This window comes from Astatotilapia calliptera, chromosome 14, assembly GCF_964374335.1.
Source record: "Astatotilapia calliptera chromosome 14, fAstCal68.1, whole genome shotgun sequence".
Lineage (NCBI taxonomy): Eukaryota > Metazoa > Chordata > Actinopteri > Cichliformes > Cichlidae > Astatotilapia > Astatotilapia calliptera.
In genome coordinates this window covers 34,415,321-34,432,433 of record NC_137435.1, presented here as the reverse complement: position 1 = coordinate 34,432,433, position 17,113 = coordinate 34,415,321, and the positions used below count along the sequence as shown (strand labels likewise).

The 17,113-nt window shown below is 40.4% G+C and overlaps 1 protein-coding gene across 9 annotated transcripts in view; it reads right to left on the bottom strand.

The window, feature by feature from the left end:
- Positions 1 to 16,660, bottom strand: part of LOC113036418 (eukaryotic translation initiation factor 4 gamma 1) — a 38,440-nt gene extending 21,780 nt beyond the window's left edge. For 4 of the 9 annotated variants that reach the window (XM_026192759.2, XM_026192765.2, XM_026192762.2 and 1 more), the window contains exons 1-8: positions 16,564 to 16,660; positions 9,265 to 9,316; positions 8,973 to 9,094; positions 8,214 to 8,297; positions 6,024 to 6,056; positions 5,471 to 5,491; positions 4,788 to 4,982; positions 3,344 to 3,446 (exon numbers count right to left, since the gene is read on the bottom strand). In XM_026192759.2, coding sequence (XP_026048544.2) covers positions 3,344 to 3,446; positions 4,788 to 4,982; positions 5,471 to 5,491; positions 6,024 to 6,056; positions 8,214 to 8,297; positions 8,973 to 9,047 — 511 coding nt within the window. In that variant the 5' untranslated portion in view covers positions 9,048 to 9,094; positions 9,265 to 9,316; positions 16,564 to 16,660. Of the gene's footprint in view, positions 1 to 3,343; positions 3,447 to 4,787; positions 4,983 to 5,470; positions 5,492 to 6,023; positions 6,057 to 8,213; positions 8,298 to 8,972; positions 9,095 to 9,264; positions 9,317 to 9,992; positions 10,092 to 15,437; positions 15,591 to 16,563 lie in introns of those variants that run through there. The other 5 variants (XM_026192764.2, XM_026192768.2, XM_026192760.2 and 2 more) reach the window with 4 other exon arrangements.
- Positions 16,661 to 17,113: the final 453 nt, after the last annotated feature.

Genomic DNA, 17,113 nt, shown 5'->3' with positions numbered 1-17,113 from the left:
GGTATGTGTGCCTACTACCAGAACCGATCAAGGGATTGTTTGCTTGTTAGGCCAATGTGTACAAACTGTCCATAAAACAAATCTAACCATTTAAGGCCACTCATACTAAAAAGATCTTATCCTGAAAATGCATGTTAACAGTAGCAAAACTCACACAGAATAAATAACACTGGCACATTTTCCACACTGACTTCTCTTATAAGCAAAGACATGAATGTAATGGCCTGTTTATGGTCACCGTACTGGTTGTATCACACACCAAATGTGACAAGACCACTGTCCCGCCATAATTTATAGTGATGCCAAGTAGGGATGGGTATTGATAAGATTTTCACGATTCTGATTCCATTTTCGATTCTGTTTAACGATTCGATTCTTTATCGATTCTTATTTAAAAAAAAAAAAAGAACACTAAGATCGATTAGCTTAGAACTTTGTTTTATATCTTCTCTTTGAACAAGATACAAATTTAGAGTATCATGGCCTTACAAACCCAACAGTGAGATCTTATAAAATAAATATTCTTCTGTAGCAATAACAAAGTGTAACATAAATTATTCTGTAGCAATTACACAAGAATATCCAGTAATGTCCCTGCCTACAATTAAACACATTCACTTACTGAAAATCGGGGGCATCTGCTGTGGCAAATGGGTGCAAGCCTTTTACCACAAACTTAGTCACTGCTCGGTGACATTCGTCTATCCTGGCCTGAAAGGAGACGCTACCGGTAGACTGCAGTGAGAACTGCCAGCATCTGAGCCAGCCAGACTCTGTCTGTCTCTCTCATCATGGTCACCTAAATGCACAGTAATGGCAGGTTTTGTAATAAGGCAGATCGCGCTACCATAATATGCACTGTTAGTTGATTATTTACCTGCCATATTAACGGGAGAGGACGTGCAAACGTTACCGCTGCTGCTGGGTTGAGATTCACGAGTCCGGAGCGGAATTAAAAAACACGACATTCATTTAAGGTTATCACGTGTTTTGTGAGCAAATGCTTTTGCATATTCGTAGTGTTTCCTCCCTTAAATGAAATATCTACTTTGCAAGTATTGCAAGTTGCCCTGTTGTCATCTGTTCTCGTAAAGTATGACCAAACTTTTGAGCGTTTGAGCCGCTTAGGCGCCGTGTTTCCTGCCAGGTAAATGACGCTCCGCAACGTGGTGACGTCATTCGGGGCGACTGGAATCGATAAGGGAATCGTTTGCAAAAATGCCAAACAATTCCAAGGAATTGAAACAGTGGGAACAGGTTCTCAACAAGAACCGGGTTTCGATACCCATCCCTAATGCCAAGGGTGCGCCACACTTGCAGAGTGTGTGTTACCAAAAGTTTCTCCAGAAAGTCTCTGCTTTTCATGCCTTTACAACATCTTCTTCTGTGTAATTTGGAATGATCTGAGCCCTTGTTATGATATCAGTGGGAAAAAACAATATGATTATACATTCCAACACAGTGTGCCAGGCTACAAAAGTGAACAGGTCCACGACTGGCCAAAATGACACCAAAGAGCAGCTCGCAATAGCATTTGTAACACCATTTTCAGAGTGTGTTTGTTTGTTTTGTGAGGGTTACAGTGGTGGGTATAAATATGCCTTCAGTCAAACGCACACAGACTGCTGTTCAGAAAGGAACTGCAAAATATCTGAAAATATAAATTTATATATGCCAAACATGTGAATTTCCCATAAATTAATGCACAAGTCCACCAGACCTTCAGCCCTATACAGTTTAACTGTCCTATGCACAACCCAACATACACATACTCCACATTCAAGAGCAAATAGTGGAATCCTTCCTATGAGCAGTCTCATAGGAAGGATTGTGTTTTTACAGGTCTGCATTGAGGCCTCTGCATTCAGTTCAACAAAGACAACACATAGTTCAAATGCCTGGTAGGAGGAGGTCAGCAAGTTTGTTTCAGGGCATCACTAGGTTTTATGGTCCAATGACACACAGTTACCACTAGATGGAGGCACAGCACGTATGATCAGCAATAAATGTGTCCGTTGCAGCTATACTCAGTTGATGTGGAACAAAAGGACTATGAGTAAATGTAAAATGAAGACACTTTTGTGTGTATTAAATATAATCATTGAAGGCTTTTATACTGTGATATACATAAATTTTACCTCTATTGCTAAGTGCAGATTTCTAAGGATGCTGTTGTGGGCCCATTTGTACATAACCACTTTGACACGAATAGTCAGCAACTTTAAACTTTTTGGGGAATGCAGCCACACCCATCAATAGGAACACAGTGCGAGTTGTAACTGCTATTCATTAAGGTCATATGGTCCATGCTGGCTGAGAGAAGGTCATCTTTCCTGATTATTCTCTCTCCCACGGTCTGTAAAATTGTCACTGCTTTTTATAACACCTTATACTCCACTCCTGTTCATTCTCATTTCATGTTAGCCAGAAGTGTCTCGCACAAAGAGATGCATAAATAATGAGTGGGTGGCAGGGGACAAGATGAATGTAATTATTAGAAATCTCAGAAGCGTGTAGTTTATTAAGGGAAGACGGTTATTTTCTTGTAAACACTTACATGAAGACAAACACTGAAAGAGTAACAAGTCAGGATTCCTCAAAAAAAAAACAAAAAAACAAAACAAAGAAGACTTCAGCTAAAGGCTGATCACTGTGCAAGATGTGAGCAACTACTGAGGATTTAATGACATGTTACACAGCTCACTGGCTTCCTGTAAAATGTTGCATTAATTTTTAAGATTCTGCTTCTTACTTTCAAGTCTCTTGATAATCTTGCACTCCCATCTCTCTCCAACTTCTTCACATTGCCACTCCTTCCCATACTGAGATGCTCCTCCTATGCTGCTCTTACTATAACAGCTGTTTGTTTCAGCCAAGTAGCCCCGCGTCTTTCGAAGTCTTGCCCACGGCACAGTCACTACTCTGACAGTCTTACCATCTTTAAAGTCAGTCTTTAAACACATCTTTTGAAGCTTCTCTATTCCGTTTGATTTTAGTTTAAGACGTATTGACTTTTTACTATATGGTGTTTTCCTACCGTTATTTTATCTATACTTAAGATATACTTTTGTTTAATTGCTTCTAAGGGCTCCTTGAGTATGTTGAAAGGCACGTATAAATGAAATTTATTATTTTGGGTGGTGTTTTTTTCACTTAACATTTTCCTCTCCTCTCACCCTTCCTATTTAAATTTTGTTGCAACTTGTCCTTGCGTTTCATTACAAAGTGTACCATCGATCTTCATAATTGTTTTTCTCTCCAACTGATTTAGTTTGCCAAGTGTAAGAATGGTGCTTGTTACTAGGTGAGTGGCACAGATGAGACTCCAGGTAAAACCTCTTACCGTAAGTACCATATTCTGCAGGGCTTGTGCCTGGGTAATAGCCTGGGGTGCCCGTTGGGACTGGAAACTGCTGAGGTGTGGGAACGTAGGTTGGTGACCGGTACTGAGGGGGCAAACCAGAGAGCGGGTGGAAGATAGAAGAGAAGATAAATGGAGAAAAACAAAACAAAACATCATTAGATACAGATATAGATCATTAAAGTTGTAGAAGCAAAAAAAATGTGAACACTTTGGAATTACAAGGATTTCGTGCCAACCTCTAACATGGGCTAAAACTTGAATATTATAAAAACTATAAAGAATTCTGCCTTCAGTCTTTGGTTTGTTGTTCCCTCAGTGACTACAAGCAGCCTCAAACCATAAGGATCCCTCCATGATGCTTTACAGTTGGGAGGGATCTGAATTGCAAAACTAATGTAATGAAAAAAGTAATCTGCTTTTTTGTTACTTCTCCAAATAAGCAATCCATTACCGCTGTAATGTTGCTACATTTTCCTGTTCCTTTTTCTTTCTATTTTTTGCATTTGTGCACTTGCTTTCTATTTTTGTGAAATGGGACACCGTTCGCATTTTGGAAGTATGTGTGTTACTATGTGGCTGGATTAAACTATGTGACACACAGCTTCAAAACTCTGGTGGTATGTTGAGGAGAAAATACTACATACATACTGGCTATGAAATAAGGTGAAATCAATACACTCAGGTGCTTTTCTCAGGACTTTGACATATTGGTACTCAAAAGAGGTTAGTGCATTATTCAAGGCTGCCATCTTTGAAATGTAGTACGGCAGGAGACAGTTCGCCTCAGAAGTGTTCTTGTGTCTGAATATAATTGAATAATGACATTTTTTTGTCCTTAAGATGTGCAAACAGACAGAAACCAAACTGTCTTTATTTATAAATGAGAAGCACCTCTACAACCCAAGTAGCTGCAAATGGGTATCTCCAGACACCAGCACATTTTCACACATTTGGATAAGAAGACCAGACCACATTTTCTGAGTAATCAAAGTAGAAATCCTGGTCATTTCTGCAACAAAATTACAAATGCCTCTGCACCATTAACCACTTTGAGCAGTTTGAGTCACTAAGCCTGATTTTGTGGATGCAGGGTTTACAAAATGTATCTAATAAAAAAATTAATGCATTTTTAATAGAGCTAACAAACCTATATTTTCAATTTAATTCAATCTTATTTTTATAGCACCACCAAATCACAACAGTTGCCTCAATGAGCTTTATATTGTAAGATATAGACCCTACAATACAATACAAAGAAAACCTCTAGCAGAAACACAAACAAAAAAATAATACACACACACACACACACACACACACACACACACACACACACACACACACACACACACACACACACACACACACACACACACACACACACACACACACACACACACACACACACACAAGTTGTGCCCCCTACCTGTGACTGTATGATGTAGGCAGGTCCCTGTGGCGAACTGGGAAAGGGCAACTGTTGCTGGGGGATCATCATCATTTGGGAGCCAGGGCCTGCCTGGTAGACATGGGTGGGGGTCACAGACCGAGGAGCACTGCTGGGTGGGACACCTCTTGGCCCACTGCTGGGAGGCAGGTTGGGCCTGTTGGGGTAGTAGGGCTAAGAAGATAGTAGAAAAGCAAAGGTGAAGCAAGTGTGGGTAGTGAAAAAGACAAGAAGAAATATGGTGTGATGGACCACAGAGAAGAAAGAAAAACAAAACAGGACCATTTGCTACCTCTCTGAAACCTCTGACATGAATAAATGCCCTTTGCATTATTTTATCTCTTGGACCCAGGGAAACTAGCTTGTTCAGCCTAATAATAAGCTCACAGTGTGTTTATGAATCTGTGGCTCGACTCCAACTGGAAACATATTGGCCCTGTCTGCCAGCAGAGATAAAGCAGCTAATGCTGGTTCATTCAGAGCCTCCTCATTGACATTCTGCTGATGGCCTGGGAGCTAACTGCTGTAGCCAGAAAAATGACACCAAGCCAACAAAGCACAACACTGCCAAATATTAGGCTCACACATATGCACTCCTCCAGAGGGTGAAAGAAGGGAAAAGTGGAGGGAAAAACTGTGAGGAAAGAGAAAACCTGAGTTACCTGTAGCGATCTGAAGCTTCCCTTCAGCAGCACAAGCACAGATCACACATAGACACACATTCAATAGAAGCAAGAAGAAGGTGGCAAGAGAAAGAGTGAGAAAAAGAAGGCACGAAAATCAGTTAGAGGAAAGCGCCCAGAAACCACCCGATCTTAGCTAAGCAGTGAATTAACAAGCAGCATGCAGATAAAAGGCACAACAGTGAATCCCAGTGAATCAGGCCTAGCTGCATTTCTGAAATGTTGGTGCAACATTTATGCATTTTATTATAAAGCATAACCCAAATGCAATTTAACTTTTGTCACAGTAAATTCAATATTTACTTAAAACATTAACTTCAGTTATCATCAAGTTAATTTTGCATTATTGGGCAATGTTAATTACATAAACGTAAAATAAACATAAAATGTTAAAAATATTATCATGTAGTCTCTGAATCAGGAACCACCAGTTTGTGGTCATTTTATTCCTGAAATCTTGGCCTTCTCACATGCATTAAAATGGGTGAAATTCCCCTCCCACCCTCAAGTTAGTCAGCTGTGCTGTTAGTACCTGTTGATGTATAGGCCGGGGCCCGGGGGCAAACTAGAGGAGGAGAGGCAGACAGGACAGAGATTATAGACAAAAGCTCAAACTCCATGCTTCACTCCCCACTAACAGGTTATTTCAGTTCTGTACGTTTCCAACTGGCGCTCATCATATGAAAATGGCTGTCATAGCATGTGCTTTTCTTAGCTTGCCCTATATATTTTTTTAATTATTTAATTTTTTTTACAAGGCTACATACAAAATATTATAGATCTGATATTAATGTATAAATCAAGCTGCCTTTAAGCTGATTGCATTTACTCAAATCAATCAGGGGCAGTAAGAAACAAAAGAATTTAGATCATGTAGATTAAGCTCCAATACTTCATAAGACATGTAATGAAGACCACAGTGACTGTTTACATTTCACAGAGCTGGAGGAAAGTTTGCAAACAGACATGCAGGCATTCTAAGTAGGGCTGAACGATATATCGCATTTGCGATAATATCGCGACATTATCAAGTGCAATTTTCTAACCGCAAAGGCTGCGATTATACTCTGGACATGTCCAAATTCATGGGCTGCATCCTCCTGAGGCCGCATTTGTAGACCGATTACGTCACAGCGACGCGCCGAAGGCTGTCCAAATTACTACCATATCCCAGAATTCATAGCGCGGCCCAGCCAAACTCCAGTTTCCAACAATGGCGGCCGCTACTAAGTTTTAAAATTACTCATACTAATCTTTCTGGGTCACAAAATAAACTTTTAACATATTTTCAGGCGAGAAAGTAGTTGTGTAAACATCAAATATCTGCTCGGTTTATCAAGATATCCCATATTTGCAAAAGTGCTTCGACGTTTTCAGAGGCGTCTGCTACCCACCAGCTCGACAGCTAGCCGGGAGCTCGAGGGTTACTGATGCGGCTGAGAACGGCACAACTCCCGGCACATCATTTTCAGATCACCGCGGAGTTTCGCTGCTTGGGTTAAACGTAATATATAAGTCACTTAGACAACCTAAAAATGTTATTGTTGGGCTTTTTTCAGTGTTTTGTTTGTTCGTGAGTAAATCGGTTTGGCTGAGATTAAAGTTATTAGATTAGATAAAATAAAACTTTATTAATCCCCCGGTGGGTTCCTCCTTGGTTTTCACACAGCTGACTAAACGTCAAACAGAAAACTTATTAAACAGAAGTATGAGACAGTTGAGAATTTACGCCAGTGTCTGGTTATATTTTAGATAGCAAGAAGCAGACGGCCGAGTTTATTAAACTCCACCGAGACAGCGGTGACGCTAATCAGAACTAGCCTTCTGATTCAGAAGGCTAGACCGTCCAATTTCACGCCTTTAAATTTTAAAGGCGTGTTTGTGTGTGTGTTTATACAATTGCTATTATGTTTGCACTTTATGTATAATGTTACTGACTGCAGAGATCAGTAAGATGTGTGTATTTTTTATTTATTAGTTTTATTTATTTAATATTATTTTTTTAATTGAATGACTGTCTAGTAGTTCACAGATGTCGAAAAACTGAGTGTGGTAAAGCCACTGATTTTTTTATGTATATTTCTGCAATCTGCACATTGTACTGACTTTCATTTTAATGTTTACACCAGGGTTCCTTGTCAGCACTTTATGCTCAGATGTTTGTAAGCTAAAAATAAACTATTGTGTATGTTCAAATATACTGTTGTGATTGAAGAAGTTAAATAAAAATGTCAGTCATCAATTCATGCATCACCTCATGTCATCATAACAGAGGTCTGTCTTCCAGGAAAGAACAGTTTAAAATTAATGTAATATAGTATTGGCCATACTATATGATGTATTGCTTGTCTTTGTTTAATAATACAGAAGACAAAGACCTTAAAAAATAATCGCATATCGCATCGCAATCGCAATATTGGGGCAAAAAAATCGCAATTAGATTATTTTCCATAATCGTTCAGCCCTAATTCTAAGAACCCTATACGTTTAGGATAGTGCCAGAGAATAGAAGTTTTGCAAAACTGCACAATAGCATTTTTACCCTGCGTGGTTTGTCTGGACTGATCAGATGCAAGTTAGAAATAAACAAAAATATTTGCATTGCACCACAAAAATGAACTTGTGTGGAAAGCAATGAATCCAATTTGTAAATTGTCATGCTTCTGACTAGATAATATGTTCCTTGATAGAACAGTCGTTTCTGAGGAGTGAGCAGGCCTACCTGTCGGGGTTGTGGTGTTGGGTTCATTTGTGGAGGTTGGGTGGCAAACACTACAGACGGGGGCTGCCCAGGGGGGAATGAGGGCTGCAGAAGACAGGAAGTGAGAACAACAGCAAAAGAGCTTTAAGAGAGCCAAAAAGGTGAGGCCGTAGAGTCCCACAACCGTGTAAAGGCTTTACTGTTTATATTACAGACATCTTTTCCGATTTATGTTTATGGGGTGTAGACAACTGGCAAGTAAGTACTTTACAGCTATTTTTGAGACAAAGTAAAAAACACACAAACACCAAAATAAATAAAATCACAATTAAAAATAACAGTGTTTAGCTGGATAGTTACAAAGATGCCGCAGGCTATTCTGGCCCCTGACAATATGATGGCAAGATAATAATAATAAGCTCATAGTGTGTTTATGAATCTGTGGCTCGACTCCAACTGGAGCCCATTTATAATATTCAAGTTTAAGCCATGTTAGAGGTTAGCATGATCTGAAAAAGACAGTCATAGACATCGTTCCAGTTAATTACTATGGAGGACATCAACTGCTGTGGGACTTTCCACAGTATTGTCAAAAAACACAAGACTTGCGTCTGCTGCAGCTGTCCTCTATCAGAGAACCTCTATTGTTGAGTGATCTACTTTTCATTATCTTCACAAAGCACTTGAACGACTGCCCTGTCTCTTTGAGAATACACAGTGAGAAAGAAAACCACACCCTTGTAGAGCCAATATGCAGAGTTAAGTAGCGTGGCATCTTACCTGTGAAAGGCCGGGGGAAGGGGCAGGGTGGGGAGTGGATGGGGGTCCCGTTATAGGCTGTGGTGCTTTATTCATTTCATGGAGCTCTGCATGGGGAGGCAGATGTGGACCTGTGTACAAGTCTGAAAAAAGAAATGACCAAAGGGTCAAACTGGTCTTTGGTAATTATATTACCTGCCATTTCAAAGGTCACAATGGTAACACTGTGGATTACATAGTGTATTAAAGTGGATAGCAGTTGCAGTTTACCTGAAGTCTTACATAAAAAAGTGAGAGCCTTCACTAGACTTACATTTATAAATCCTTTAAGGTCCAAGTGTCGTTACGCTGGGTATTTTTTTCCCCTAAAAGTCAAAGAGAAAGAAAAACCTTGTTTACAATGATCAGCTTGAATCACATTTTAAACTTTACAGCCACTACTTTTTAAACAGCTGCATTACAAACAGGCTGGAAAAATATATAAAGTCTACAATATCCAATTCCACACTGAATTATAAAGTATTTATCACCACCAGCACATTTGCAATGAAACATCTCTTGTTTTGGTTTAAGTACAAAGGCTGATATACTCAAAGATAAAGACAAAGAAACATAAAGCTAACAAAGCACTGAAGCCGTTTTTAACTTTAAAAGCTAGCCAGCTAACATTGTCCTCCATGCACTTTCTGTTTAATAGCACACGTTTTCTGAATGTGAAAATAGTTCAATAGCTTTCTGACTTGAAACATGTTACATTTCAATCATAGTGCTATGTAAAACTTGACTGTAAAATTAAAAATAATAATTGAAAAACAATAGCCAATAAATTGAATTTGAGCACTCGTTTACATTAAACCTGAAGTGTTATACCTCATTGTGTTGCAAGATAAATTAACCCCACTGAACAACCGCTAAGTACGCTAATATATCGTTTTAGCTAGCTCCTCTTTAGTATTAGCATTAAATACGCATATAATGATAAGCTTGACAGTTACAACAATTAAAAACACAGGTAAATGCAATGACCCACTACAGTTTTACCTTGAACAGTTCCGCGGACATCCGTGTAGTAAGTACCTTAGACATATGTTTAAGATAACATGCTAGGAGTGAGAAATAAACTGCCAGACTGTCTGCTATCAACAACAGCAGTCTTTACGTAGTAAGCATGAAGAATTCAACCAATGGCGTGTGCTGTTCCCTGTTAAAATATGCTAATTTCCCACCCCCGCCCCCCAGCGGCAGTCGTCTAACCTGTCGCTATGGACTCCCAACAGCCCTATTGGGCTTCCAGCTGTGAGGTTTGTTTTGTGGGCCAAAAAAAACAAAAAACAAAACCCAAAACGTATTTGTGAGTTGTCTGAATCCCCAATACTGATAAAGCAGCAGAATATTTGTGAAGGAAAAACAAAGGGGGGGGGGGATTATTGATTGGGTGCATCCTAAATAAGTGGAGAAACTCTTCAAATGAATAAGTTTATATTAATGACAAAGAAACACTTTTGCAGATTTGTACAGTGGTCATTTAGTGACGCCACTATCACTATCAGCACTGACACCTATCTACTGTATTAGATCAATACTGCTAACCAAAGTTGAACTGTTTTAAAATTCAGGGAGCATGAATCAGCTCACACCTACCAGAACAATTCTGTGTACAACAACAGATTGCCATTGTCTATTGTTCCAACTGCTCAGTCTCTGAAATGTGCTCTCCATTTAGTCTGATCACCACATGATGATACACTCAAACAAAACAGTCACCCTGCTGACTAAATGGTCATCTCCGTATGTCATACATAGTAAGATACATAGTAAGATTTCTCCCTAGCTTATAGTCTTTACTAATAATAAACGCATCTGGTATTCATAGCCCAAACACTACATTATCGCTATCACTGTCGCTGACACACACACACGCTCTTTTTACTGATACACATACAGAAGTACTCACACTCTGAGGCAGCAGAATAAAAAGCCTGAGTCATGATGATTCCGGATGTTTGTTTGTTTTTTCAAAGAGGAAATCATGCTACAGAAATAGTTGTTATCCAAATTCAAATTCAAATTTTATTTATCACCACTGTTTCTATGACTATAACAATACATAAATGCAAGGGGACAAAAATCTAATCAATTTCAACAAAGAGGATTTCTATACAGGCAGGTGAAATCCCTGACATTGATTGAACTATTCACACCATAGTGGAGCTACAGAGCTTTAAGGAAGGCAGCAATATAAGTGAGGAAAGAATGCAGGAGGGAGATAGGTGGCAGTTCACAGGCTCATCCATAGAAAGACTGTTAGGCTTAGCTGGGCTGGCTTGAACCAAATGCTAAGTAAACAATCTCAGGGCTAAAAGAGAGCCTAAGACTAAAAAGCTACCTACTCCAGTCATTTTGCATCACACTGAAGCCGTTTTCACACATGTGCAGCAGCCCTCAACTTTTCAGCACATCCCCAGACAAAGGTGTGAGTGAGAGGGCAAAATCTCTCCAGTATAAGATCTATTTGATTTCAGACTGTGATGTTGTGAGGAATGTCCAGGTAAAAGTCTGGTAAGATCATAGTGAGCAAGCGGCCCCGTTTCCTGACACACTCTGCCAACATCATGTCTAATACTATCACTGCATGCACCATGTCAGAAAGAGCATCTGCAGATAATGTCGTAAACCACATTATCCAACTCCAAGACTCCAAGGAACATTTTTCACAGCAGTTCAGACATTATCTGTCTATACCAACAAGCACAAAGACACAGATTACACGACTAGGAAAATAGCCATTCTCCAAATCTACAGCTCGCTTCATACCTCTGCGTTTTGCATGAAAAACGAATAACAAGCTTTATCAGATGACCATGAAGAAAATAAATTCCATTATTTGGATGCATTTCTGGTCCTCCATTTCCTTAACAATATAACATTATAGCTTTTACCAGACTATCCTATTTTAAGTAGGCAATAAGATCTCCATGGGGGAAATATGGTCTATATTGCAGTTTGAATCGTGGCTTCAAAACTGTTACAACACATGAAAGTCTCATACACTGGGTATGCAACAGTAGCATGATAAAATTCAGATTTTAACAGCATAGCAGCTGCTACCAGCACATGTAATTCTTTAATTATGTTGAATTACCACCGGCAGTTTAACTTCATATCTTTGTTTTCTTTCAGATAAGGGTTATGTGATAGAGGGAAGGATATGTAGATACTTAGAAGATCCAATCAAGCAGCAAACACAAACTGCACTGTTTATAACAGACTCACTTTCTGTCCACTGACATCAGTCAAGTGAGCTCAGCAGCATGTCTTAAAATTGTATATAATCCAGTAATGAATTGCTGAAATTAGTGTTCACATATTAAAATCTGAAGCACCAAAAATAAACCCGGGAATAGCCTACTGTACAAGCAAAGATCCCAGTGGTCGACCTTTCTTGCAGGAATGTGGGTTTTTTGTTTTTGGGTGGGGGTGGGGGGCAGAGGAAAGTCATCCACACCGCCACTGAACCCCACCCCATCCCCTTATAACACACAGGCCAGTCATTTGAGCTTCTCTGACATGCAGCACTGTGGAAATTTAGCCAGCACGACTGACAGGGAAACATGCTCCTTCAACGGTTACGTAAGCTTCTGCTGTCGGTAACCAAAGTTTGCTGCTAGTGAAGTTGGCTGTCATGTCTCCTATAAAGGGCGTAACCACTGTCTGTGTTTGAACACACATGATTTAGACTCCATTTACCCAGAGAGACATTACTGTAAATCAACTGTTTACTGAACCTATAAAAAAAAAAACCAACCCCCCCACCCCCCCGAAAAAAACCCACATCTGCACTTAGAACTAGACAAACTTTCCTGCCTGGGGGAGACAGCGGTGGAAAAAACAATCAAAGATACAAGAATGCAAGTCACTTTTTCATGCCTGCAAATACTATAAACTAAACCACTCGTCTCTCAGGCTTTTGCACAAAGCCTATTTGCAAATGCACATGACCTTAGTAACTTAACTTTTGTACACATTTTATTGGCCTGACGTTTGTACCTGTCACAGTGAGTGACTGTGTAGTCTGTTGTGATAACGCAGTTCAGAAAGCTCCAGCAGTGGTAGGCTTCGCTGGATCACTTTAATGCTCGACGACTATAGTTTTAATTCAGTATGCAAAGACAACAACATGCTTATTTTGCAAAGTTGTGTTTTTGTTCTGTCATTTATAGACAGGACCAACACACTTAGAAGAAATTAGGTCAATATTCAAGTTCACTGACCTAAGCAGAAAGGTAACAGGAAATAAACTCTGTCAGATTTCCTCCTGTACTGTGCTGCTTCTCCCAGAGATAGTCCACAGATTTAAAATAGCACTTACATAAAGTTGGGGCATTTACAAGAGAAACACTCAAAGCAGAGGCTTATATATTTAGAAAAGCCTCAGGACTGAGTTGAGATAGATGCAGCCACAGCAAACGACCAAACCACAACCATGCTGGTCCCCTGACCGGGAAACCAAAGGACACTGCACACTCATTGCCTAATGCTTTATTACAAGCTACTGCTGTTTTTCTAATGAGAATCATAATTTATAAAATTAACATAATTCTGTATTTGATAAAATGGTGACTGACAGGAAAGCCTTTAAAGAGGTCATAGAGCAAGGAAGCAAAGGGCTGTTTTCACAAACAATTCTCTACAAATGGACCCTTTCGTAAACATGGGAGTCACACTGTGTTGGCCATTAGAAAGGCCACACAAAGTATGGAAGTGGATTTAGACCACTTCCATACTGGCTTCATTTCAGACCAGGAAGTTGCATCCGGTTTTTTTTTTTTAAATACCGTTTTTGATTAGGAGCCACAGGAAAAGCTGCATTACCACATTTTCCACAAATCTGCTCAATACAACTTGATTTATACAATCCCCATTGAAAGCTCACAGCTTTTTACCATCATCTTGTTTCTGCTTCTCCTTTCAAGGGTCGCCACAGCAGATCATCTGCCTCCATCTTACCCTATGCGTCACACTGACCAGCAACAGGTCCTCTTCCACTACATCCATCCTCCTTTGAGATCTTCCTCTTTTCCTCCTGCCAGGCAGCTCTGTATTCTACATCCTTTGTGCAGTATATCCACTATCCCTCCTGCACACATGTCCAAACCACCTCAATCTTACTCGTCACTCTTTTTACTATTACACTTCCTTTTTTTTGTTGAAGCCCTAACCCTGCTCATACTTTTCAAGTTTATCTTATTAGACATTATAAATTTCCATTCAAGTCACTGTTTTCTCAGCCTGGTTAATAATTCCTCTGACATTTTTTTTTCTGAAGTGGAGTGAATTAAACAGTATGGATGAAACAAACAAAACAATACTTTACAGTCTGTACTCCGCTGTTGACACTGACCAATAATCATCCCATTTGAGCATCAACAGTCTGTGACAAGCAGGCATCCCACTCTGACAATGATGAACATACAATTAGAACGTAGCTGCAGTGACACAGCATCACGCCAGCACAGCCTGTCTCCTCCCTCCCCTTCTCGGTCCTGTCCCCATGTTCCTCTGGTAACATTCTGCCAAAACCCACACATGCCCAGTCTCCAGGCTTTCAAATTTCACAACAGGATGCTCGGCAGTATCCTTATGTTCGGCAAACTGTGAGTAGCTGGCTCCATGTGTTTGTCTGCTGTGAGTTTTATTCATTTCCTCCAAATAAAGCTTGTCTGAAACCACTGCATATCAAATATGAATGTTCACTGATAGAGACAAGACAGACAATAAACACCTGCCTGTATTAGCTATATAGACTGTATGCCATCTATAAGAAACAGCATCCATTTTGGACCCACACTCCCAGATAAGGTCACATGGTTGCAGTCCTTAACATCAGCCTCGTGTTTGCTGCAGTAGACGAAGTGATCATCAAAAGGTTTAAATGTGAACATACCACCAATACCAGCGTTTGACTGCCCCCCACCATATATATATATGTGTGTGTGTGTGTGTATGTATACATATGAATGACACAGATACTGCAGAGACATTTACACCAAGCTTGTGAAGACAACGGTCTGTCCAAACTGTGAGACACTTTTGCTTTGACACAGGGGCGTGTCAAGTGTTTACGCGTGCGCCAAACACACGGCAAATTCATCTATTCCCGTGTTATTTACAGTAAACGCATATTCACGCACAATAGAAGCTGCCCTAAACATCTGCAAATACAAACCCGCTGCTGCATGTTATGCAGTTAGCCATGCTGCTAACTTTCCTAGGCCCAACCTCGATCTACCACGTGGTTTCTCCTGCTACTGGCGCGACGCACAGCCCAGCTGCCGGCTTCACGCCAGCCACACCTCAGCCGACAGCACATATGACAACCATCTATTTCACGTACGGCACAAAGCATAGACGTCCAACAACGTGCAGAGGAGGCAGCAATGAAGACAAGCGTGACACAGGTCGGATCTAAGGAGGAGAAATACTAACCCGGTCGAGCTGAGCAGGTGGCTCCTGGTTCAATAGCTGCTATAGCTTTAGCTATATGAGGATAAACTGCGCGGCAGTGATGCCAGTGGTGTCGTGACAGTGATGGATACTGTAACTAACCCGAATGAGTCAGACACCTCAGTTTCACTTTGCAGCCAAACATCTCGCTCAGTTCTGACAACCTACCTACGCTTACACCGGTGCAGTACAGGGGATGCCGAGAGGAAATCCCAGATTCTCGTGTGGCTTATTTCCCACTGCAGTTGACAAGTTAAAAGCACAGTGATCCATCTACTCAACCACTCAGGCTCCAAAACACACTGTCCAATTTCTCTCCATTCCTGGAATTGGAGTTGTAGCATTTGTTTTGTTCATGAAGAAAAAGACTCTTGCTCCATGTATACATCCAGATCTTTAAATCAGCTTTACATGCTTGCCCAACCCGGCACCAATCACCATCACATGGTTTCAGGTATCAAGCTCTCAGTATGCATGTTATAATACATACATTAAATGATTCCAGTGATCTCTTTATGTAAAGCCGGGCAGTCAAAAAGGTGTAAAGGAGTTCTAATACTTTCAGTCGGGAGCTTGGCACTTCGGCAAAACACGCCTTCACCAGCCAAAAGTGGTTTCGCTGCTCACGTATCTTATGTAGGCTACTTTGTAGCTAACCTACAAACGGTTCAATAGCTAGCAGGAGAATTTACGTTTACCGGCGAAACAACAGCACTGTGACACGACAGTCTGTCTATCACTTTTCTTATATGATATAGTACACATAACATAATGTGTGTCCCCGAATCAAACGGACATGTAAGCAACTTGGCTGTCTATCGAAATGCTAGCTTGCTAGCCGGACAAGCTAAAATGAAGAAAGAACACCCACGTCGCGTTAGCATGGAATGCTAGCGACCAGCTAGCTAGCTAATCCCTAAAAACACAGCAGGAACACCATCCAGCAGAAAGCACTCAACAAAGTCACAAGACACAGCCAAATCACCCCACTAAAATGTGAAAGGTAGGTCTGAACGTCCCACCAGAGTCTCCATAGAACAGAGACGTAACATTTATCTCAGATATTAAACGTTTCAATAAAGAATTTAGCTGAGGATCGTGGCGTTACCTTTCTCTCCTTGAGTCCGCGGAGCCGGACGGACGGAAAGTCTTCCCGGAAGCCGGTACCTAGTAATTCCGGCAAAATCCCATCACGTGAAAGTTTCCCAGTGATCATGTTCTGAACAATAATGCAAAATCTTTAGTCACCAGTGTTTTCTCTACTCTTCTTGTGAGTAACAGGCATCCATTGGCTTTTTCAGTGACTATAGTAGGCTGACGTTCTGACTTGGTTCAAACTATTATCATGGCTACTCTTTTATTATCACATAGCAATAAGAAAGGCATTTAAATGGAATAAATACTATAAATAATAATCTGCTTGAACTGGTGTTGGCCAGAGGGGCCGATGGCGCGATATGGCAGCCTCGCTTCTGTCAGTCTGCCCCAGGGCAGCTGTGGCTACAACTGTAGCTTGCCTCCACCAGTGTGTGAGAGTGAATGAATAGTGGAATTGTACAGCGCTTTGAGGTTCTCGAAAAGCGCTATATAAATGCAATCCATTATTATTATTATTATTATTGAATAGGTTTAGCAAGAGAAATAAAACATTTTGCTTC